This window comes from Cebus imitator, unplaced genomic scaffold, assembly GCF_001604975.1.
Source record: "Cebus imitator isolate Cc_AM_T3 unplaced genomic scaffold, Cebus_imitator-1.0 Scaffold212, whole genome shotgun sequence".
In the NCBI taxonomy this organism is placed as follows: Eukaryota; Metazoa; Chordata; class Mammalia; order Primates; family Cebidae; genus Cebus; species Cebus imitator.
Window position 1 is genome coordinate 2,910,809 of NW_016107527.1, and position 8,512 is coordinate 2,919,320.

The 8,512-nt window shown below is 41.3% G+C and overlaps 1 protein-coding gene across 1 annotated transcript; it reads left to right on the top strand.

The window, feature by feature from the left end:
• Positions 1-7,919: 7,919 nt before the first annotated feature.
• Positions 7,920-8,509, top strand: LOC108317943 (60S ribosomal protein L7a-like; the record flags this gene model as incomplete). Its single annotated transcript, XM_037745750.1, has 1 exon — positions 7,920-8,509. A coding segment is annotated over exon 1 (567 nt), but the record flags the coding sequence as incomplete, so codon positions are not given.
• Positions 8,510-8,512: the final 3 nt, after the last annotated feature.

Consider the following 8,512-nt stretch of genomic DNA (forward strand, 5'->3'; position numbering starts at 1 on the left):
ACATAATTGGAAGTAAAACACTTTTCAGCAAATGCAAAATAATTGAAATCATAACAAACAGTCTCTCAGACCACAACACAATCAAATTAGAACTCAAGATTAAGAAACCTACTCAAAACCACACAACTATGTGGAAATTGAACAACCTGCTCCTTAATGACTCCTGGGTAAATAATGAAATTAAGGCAGAAATGAAGAAGTTCTTTGAAATCAATGTGAACGGAGACAAGATATACCCCAGAATCTCTGGAATGCAGCTAAAGCAGTGTCAAGGAGGGAAATTCATAGCACTAAATGCCCAAGTCAAAAAGCTAGAAGGATCTCAAATCTACATCCTAACATCACAACTAAAAGAACCAGAGAACCAAGAACTAACAAAGTCCAAAGCTAGCAGAAGACAAGAAATAACCAAGATTGGAACAGAACTGAAGGAGAGAGAGAGATACAAAAAAAAGCCTCCAAAACTCAAGGAATCCAAAAGCTGGGTTTTTGAAAAAATTGATAAATAGACTTCTAGCTAGACTAGTATAAGAAGAAAAGAGAGTAAAGTCAAATAGACACAATAAAAAATGATAAAGGGGATATTACCACTGACCTCACAAAAATACAAACAGCCATCAGAGAATATTGTAAACACATCTATGCAAATAAACTAGAAAATCTAGAAGAAATTGACAAATTCCTGGACACATACACCCTCCCAAGACTAAACCAGGAAGAAGTTGAATACCTGAATAGACTGACAAGTTCTGAAATTGAGGCAGTAATAAATAGCCTACCAACCAAAAAAAAAAAAAAAAAGCCCAGGACCAGATGGATTTACACTGAATTCCACCAGAGGCACAAAGAGGAGGTGGTAGTATTTCTTCTGAAACCATTCCAGAAAATTGAAAAGGAGGGAACCCTCCCTAACTCATTTTATGAGGCGAGCATCATCCTGATACCAAAACTTGGCAAAGATACAAATAAAGAAAACTTCTGGCCAATATCCCTTATGAACACTGATGTGAAAATCCTCAAAAAAATATTGGCAAACCAAATCCAGCAGCACATCAAAAAGCTTATCCACCACGATGAAATTGGCTTCATCCCGGGATGCAAGGCTGGTTCAACATATGCAAATCAATAAACATAATTCATCAGATAAACAGAACTAAAGGCAAAAACCACATGATTATCTCAATAGACAGAGGAAAGGATTTTGATAAAATTCAACATCCCTTTATATTAAAAACTCTCAATAAATTAGGTATTGATGGAATATACCTCAAAATAATAAAAGCCATTTATGACAAACTCAAAGCCAATATCATACTGAATGTACAAAAGCTGGAAGCATTCCCCTTGACAGCTGGCACAAGAAAAAGACGCCCTCTCTCACAATTCCTATTCAACATAGTATCGGAAGTTCTGGTCAGGACAATCAGGCAAAAGAAAGACATAAAAGGTGTTCAAATTGAAAAAGGGGAAGTCAAACTACCTCTTTTTGTAGATGACATGAGTCTATATCTAGATAACCCCATCGTCTCAGCCCAAAAGCTTCCTAAGCTGATAGGCAACTTCAGCACTCTCAGATACAAAATCGATGTGCAAAAATCACTAGCATTCCTATACACCAACAGTAGACAAGTAGAGAGCCAAATCATGAATGAACTCCCATTCACAATTGCTACAAAAAGAATAAAACACCTGGGAATACAGCTAACAAGTACTGTAAAGTGAAGGACCTCTTCAAGGGGAACTACAAACCACTGCTCAAGGAAATCAGAGAGGACACAAACAAATGTAAAAACCCTCCATACTCATGGAGAGGAAGAATCAATATCGTAAAAATGGCCATAATGCCCAAAGTAATTTATAGATTCAATGCTATTCCCATTAAACTACCATTGACATTGTTCACAAAGTTAGAAAAAACTACTTTAAAATTCATATGGAACCAAAAAAGAAGCCTGTATAGCCAAGAGAATCTTAAGCAAAAAGAGCAAAGCTGGAAGCATAATGCTACCCAATTTCAAACCATACTACAAGACTACAGTAACCAAAATAGCATGGTATTGGTGCAAAAACAGACACATAGACCAATAGAACGGAATAAAGAACTCAGAAACAAGACTGCACATCTACAAGCACCCAATCTTCACCAAACCTGACAAAAACAAGCAATGGGGAAAAGATTCCCTTTTTAATAAATGGTTCTGTGAGAACTGGCTAGCCAATGCAGAAAATCGAAACTGAATCCCTTCCTTACACCTTATACAAAATTAACTCAAGATGGATGAAAGACTTAAATGTAAGACCCAAAACTATAAGAACTCTAGAAGAAAATCTCAGCAATACCATTTAGGACATAGCCCTGGGCAAAGATTTTATGACAAAAACATCAAGAGCAATTGCAACAAAAGCAAAAATTGACAAACGAGATCTAATTAAACTAAACAGCTTCTGCACGGCAAAAGAAACTATCATCAGAGTGAACAGAAAACCTACAGAATGGGAGAGAAATTTTTGCAATCTATCCAACTGACAAAGACCTAATCTACAAGGAACTTAAACAAATTTACAAGAAAAAAAACCAAACAACTCCATTAAAAAGTGGGCAAAAAACATGAACAGACACTTCTCAAAAGAAGACACTTATGCAACCAATAAACATATGGAAAAAAGCTCAACATCACTGATCATTAGAGAAATGAAAATCAAAACCACAATGAGATGCCATCTCATGCCAGTTATAATGGTAATTATTAAAAAGTCAAGAAACAACAGATGCTGGCGAGGCTGTGGAGAAACAGGAATGCTTTTACACTGTTGGTGAGAATGTAAATTAGTTAAAGCATTGTGGAAGACAGTGTAGCAATTCCACAAAGACCTAGAACCAGAAATACCATTTGACCTAGCAATTCTGTTATTGGGTATATACCCAATGGAATATAAATCATTCTATTATAAAGACACATGCATGCATGTGTTCACTGAAGCATTATTCACAATAGCAAAGACATGGAACCAACCTAAATGCCCATCAACAATAGACTGGAGAAAGAAAATGTGGTACATAGGCTGGGCACGGTGGCTCACACTTGTAATCCTGGCACTCTGGGAGGCTGAGGTGGGCAGATCACGAGGTTAAGAGATCAAGACCATCCTGGCCAACACAGTAAAACCCCATCTCTACTAAAAATACCAAACTTAGCTGGGCATGGTGGCGTGCACCTGTAGTCCCAGCCACTCTGGAGGCTGAGACAGGAGAATCGCTTGAACCCGGGAGATGGAGGTTGCAGTAAGCCAAGATCACAACAGAGCGGGGCGACAGAGTGAGACTCTGTCTTGAAAAAAAAAAAAGGGGCCAGGTGCGGTGGCTTACGCCTGTAATCCCAGCACTTTGGGAGGCTGAGGCAGGCAGATCACAAGGTCAGGAGTTCAAGACTAGCCTGGGTAACATGGTAAAACCCTGTCCCTACTAAAATACAAAAAATTAGCTGGGGGTGGGGGTGGTGGCAGACACCTGTAATCTCAGTTACTTAGAAGGCTGAGGCAAGAGAATCACTTCAACCCTGGAGGCGGAGGTGGCAGTGAGCCGAGATTGTGCCACTGCGCTCAGGCCTGGGCGATAGAGCAATACTCCGTCTCCAAACAACAACAACAGCAACAACAACAAAACAAAAGAAAATGTGGTACATATACACCATGAAATACTATGCAGCCAAATAAAGGAAAGAGATCATGTCCTTTGCAGGGACATGGATGAAGCCGGACGCCATTATCCTCAGCAAACTAATGCAGAAACAGAAAAACAACCACTACATGTTCTCAAGTACTTACAGGTGGGAAGTGAACAGTGAGAACACATGAACACAGGGAGGGGGAGAACACACACTGGGGCCTATAGGGGTGGTGGAGGCAGGGGGAGTGAGAACATCAGGAAAAACAGCTAATGCATACCAGGCTTAATACCTAGGTGATGGGAAGATAGGTGCAGCAAACCACCATGGCACGCATTTATAACCTGCACATCCTGCACGTGTACCCCAGAACCTGAAATTAAAAAACAATTTTAAAATGAAAGATGTTGGTCTATAATTATCTTTTCTCTTGCCTGTCTTTGGTATGACAGGGCAAGACAGATGTTGGCCTCCTAATACAAGTTGTTAAATGTTCTCACTTCTGTGATTATTTTCTTTTAAACTTTATGTAGGGTGGATATTATTTTTCCACCAAGAATTCACCAATGAAGGCTTCTGAACCTGGAGAGTTCCTTTCCTTAATAGAAATAGGGCTATAAAGTTATCCATTTTTTTTATTGTTTGTTTGTTTATTTATTTATTCTGAAGGTACATCACCAATCTACTTCTTGAATAAGCTTTAGTAGTTTGTGTTTTATTTTGTGGTGGTTTTTGTGTGGGATGTTGGCACGGAACTAGCTTCCGACGCCCCAGTTGCTACAGTGATCATCTATGTATTTATTCATATCATCTTATGCTATTATTATTGTTGTCCATTCAATGGCTGGAATCAATAGATCACAGTATGATCTTTTGACAACGAACATGTGGCAGGGGGATCTTTGTGCTTGTGGCAAAGTAGGAGGCACTATAGACTTTGGGCTAAAAATAGAAGGAAGACAAGGATTTATCTGATGGCTCTGTCAGACAAATTTGCCTCTTTTAAAAATGGGAGAAAATTTTAGAAAAGAGTAACTGGCTCAGGGAAACTTGTAATTAAGAAAAAAACAAAACCTCCTTCTCAGCAAGCATTGGAAAAGCCAGGTAAATTGGCAGGACTTACCAGCATGCTGCTTTCTCTCTCTTGCTCTCTCTCTGGTTTTTATTTTTTATTTTTTTGGCTTTCATAAGAAACAAGACTTGACTTTAGTATTTATTTTAGAATTGTTGGCACATACTGAAATGTAACCATTTTTTGGATTGGGAGTTTTTGATAACAAAACAGGAAAAATAAAAAATTTCCCTCAATTCTTTATCCCTGTCCTATGTTTAAATATTGTAAATTACATTTGAGAATATTATAGTTACATTTGTTGGAATAGTACTCAGTGATTTAAATTGCCTATTTTAAAAGCAACTTACTTGACAAGCTACTTTTTCACTTAAAATGTTACTTTTATTTATACTAAACCCTATACTATTTTCCTAAGGACAATTTGTTTACAAGTACAGAATAATCTATTCAATGTGCTTTGGTTTAATTTACTTATATGTGAGGTAAGTACTTTTTCTACCATCATCAAAGGGTTGCTACAAGAATAAAATCAGGCATGTGGTATAAGATGTCAGTGAAGAGAGATTAAAACCATAAATAAACACAAACTGATAAAGGCAAACTGATATTATTATATCACTTTCCTTTACGGTGGGACATGATTACTATGGCTGTAAATTTAACGTGGTAGGATAGTAGAAAAGGCCTTTATGTGTGATCAGCTGGCCTTTCCATGTGGAATGTATATAGAAGTTGTCCTGTGGTTTGAGGAAGTAGCTGCTGTTTACAGAGCCTCCCTCATGTGGCTCTGCCACACGCCTTGGCTAAAGGTAGTCTCACCCGTGATTGCCAGCCTGCAGGTTGGTTCACTGGGTGCTGCTGCTTCTCAGAATTCCATGACTAAGCCAGGGGTGGTGTTTGTTCTTTACTGATCGGTATTTCTTCTGCCTGCTCTGCTTACCACATCGTCACACCAGGCCTTGACCTTTCTGAACTTCTCTGGAAAGTCAAACATACCTAGAGGCTGACCAGGCTTACGTCTAACAACACCATCAACTGCTCTTAGCAAGGTTATGGAAAAGAGGTTGGAGGTGATTCAAAGGAGAAGGAAACTTAATAGCTCATCCAGTTTAAATTTGTCATGACACAGATGGGAAAACAAAAATCCAGAGATGTTAGGGGACTCTGTCCAGGATCCCTCTACTGTGATGTCTTTCTGGACATCCCAAGGTGATTGCAATGGTGCTTTTCTGGCTGCCTGCAAAACCATTCTGTGTACTCCCGCATGACTTCTCACCCTTTGTTAGAATAATCTGTGGATGGTTTCTCTCTCACTAGACCTAGACCTCTTTAAGAGGAAGGCTGAGTCCCCCTAGTGGGTTCTATAAGGCCTGGAACACTTGTTAAGTACTCATGCATGTTTGTCGACTTCGTGAATCTCTCTCATGCTGTCTGCTAGGTACTGTTGTTGTGGGGTCAGCCTCATGGAGATGAAGCAGAAACTTCAAGAAAGCCAAGCTCCACTTGGTAGCAGACCAGAATCTGAGGGGTAAGCCAAAGAGTAACCTGGGAAGCACATCTAAGTAAGGGAAGATTTTAAAAAAAGTGGATACAGGGCAGAAAGAAGGTGGCAAAGTGTTTTGGTTCCCTCACTTACAGATGCATGAGAGTAGCGACATGAGACTATTAGGGAAAGAGCATTTCAAAGAGAACAACAGGTACAAAGGCCCTGAGGCAGGATTGTGGTATTTGGGAAATAAGGAAACCAGAAGGTTAGAGTATCACGGGGGAGAAGAAAAGAGATAAAGAGGCCGGAGGGTTGGCTCACTCCTGTAATCCCAGCACTTTGGGAGGTGGAGACAGGCAGATCACCTGAGGTCAGGATTTGAGACCAGCCTGATCAACATGGTGAAACCCCAACTTTCTTAAAAAAAAATACAAAAATTAGTTGGGCATGGTTGTGGGTGCCTGTAATCCCATCTACTCAGGAGGCTGAGGCAGGAGAATTGCTTGAACCTGGGAGGCAGAGGTTGCAGTGAGCTGAGATCAGCCATTGCACTCCAGTCTGGGCAACAAAGCAAGACTCTGTCTCAAAAAAAAAAAAAAAAAAAAAAAAAGAAAAGAAAGAAAGAAATTTATTCTGCACTAGTAAAATAGTATCCTGCCCAGCACCAAAGTCTTATTGATTGATTATCCTCTGACTATACAAACCAGTTCCAATAAAGAGAGCACCAGCCAGGTGCAGTGGCTCACACTTGTAATCCTAACAGTTTGGGCAGCTGAGGTGGGAGGATCACTTGAGCCTGGGAGTTTGAGACCAGCCTGAGCAATAATGGGAGACAAAAAGTACAAAAATTAGCCAGGTGTTGTGGTACACACCTGTGGTCCCAGCAACTAGGGAGGGTGAGGTGGGAAAATTGCTTGAGCCCGGGAGTTTGAGGTTGGAATGAGCCTAGATTGTGCCACTGTCTTCCAGCCTGGGTGACAGAGACAGTTTCTTAAAAAAAAAAAAAAAAGTGTCATACAATGCTGCCGAAGGCTGACTTTTATCTCTCAGGAGTACCTTAATAAAGACCTTCCACCAACCCTTAGAACAAGTCCTCTCACCTGAGGTCAACAGACCCCTGGGGATTTATAGTCAGAGTTGTGGTGCACACCTGTGGTCTCAGCAACTAGGGAGGCTGAGGTGGCATCTGCTCTGCTCCTCTCCCTCTTCCTTTGTCTACCAGTGAGTGTCCTCCGTTATGGGGATGGAGCAAGTAGTACATTGTAAAAGGGACTTGTGCTGAGAAGCACCAGAGGAAAATTAGGAGATGCTCATTAAAGTGGAAGGCAGCTCTCTTCTTTCCCTTCTCAATTCTGCATTCTACTTTCCCTTAAATGCCCCCACACCCAACCCCCGAACCCTTGAGAATGCCCAAATCCAACCAGATCAGGAAAAAATAAACTCACTGGCTCCTGTATTGAGAAGACCAAGTGTGGTGCACCTTCAGGCATGTGGGATTCAAGCACACAGGAATTTCTCCCTCTCACTCAGCCTCAGCTCTGCTTTCTTCTCTATTGTCTTTGCTCTTTGCCAGGCTCCCTCTAAGTGGTGGAAAAGTTGACCTGCATGGTCATTACCACTCATCATTTCAGAAGGGACAGCCTGCTTTTCTTGGAGCATTTCTATCAAATCCTGAAAAGACAAATAATCTTGTTTTTTCTCTTCCCGCCGCCCAAGATGCCGAAAGGAAAGAAGGCCAAGGGGAAGAAGGTGGCTCCGGCCCCTGCTGTCGTTAAGCAGGAGGCCAAGAAAGTGGTGAATCCACTATTTGAGAAAAGGCCTAAAAATTTTGGCATTGGACAAGATATCCAGCCCAAAAGAGACCTCACCCGCTTTGTGAAATGGCCCCGCTATATCAGGTTGCAGCGGCAGAGAGCCATCCTCTATAAGCGGCTGAAAGTGCCTCCTGCAATTAACCAGTTCACCCAAGCCCTGGACCGCCAAACAGCTACTCAGCTGCTCAAGCTGGCCCACAAGTACAGACCAGAGACGAAGCAAGAAAAGAAGCAGAGGCTGTTGGCCCGGGCCGAGAAAAAAGCGGCTGGCAAAGGGGACGTCCCCACTAAGAGACCACCTGTCCTCCGAGCAGGAGTGAACAGCGTCACCACCTTGATGGAAAACAAGAAAGCTCAGCTGGTGGTGATTGCACACGATGTGGATCCCATTGAGCTGGTTGTCTTCTTGCCTGCCCTCTGTCGTAAAATGGGAGTCCCTTACTGCATCATCAAGGGGAAGGCAAGACTGGGA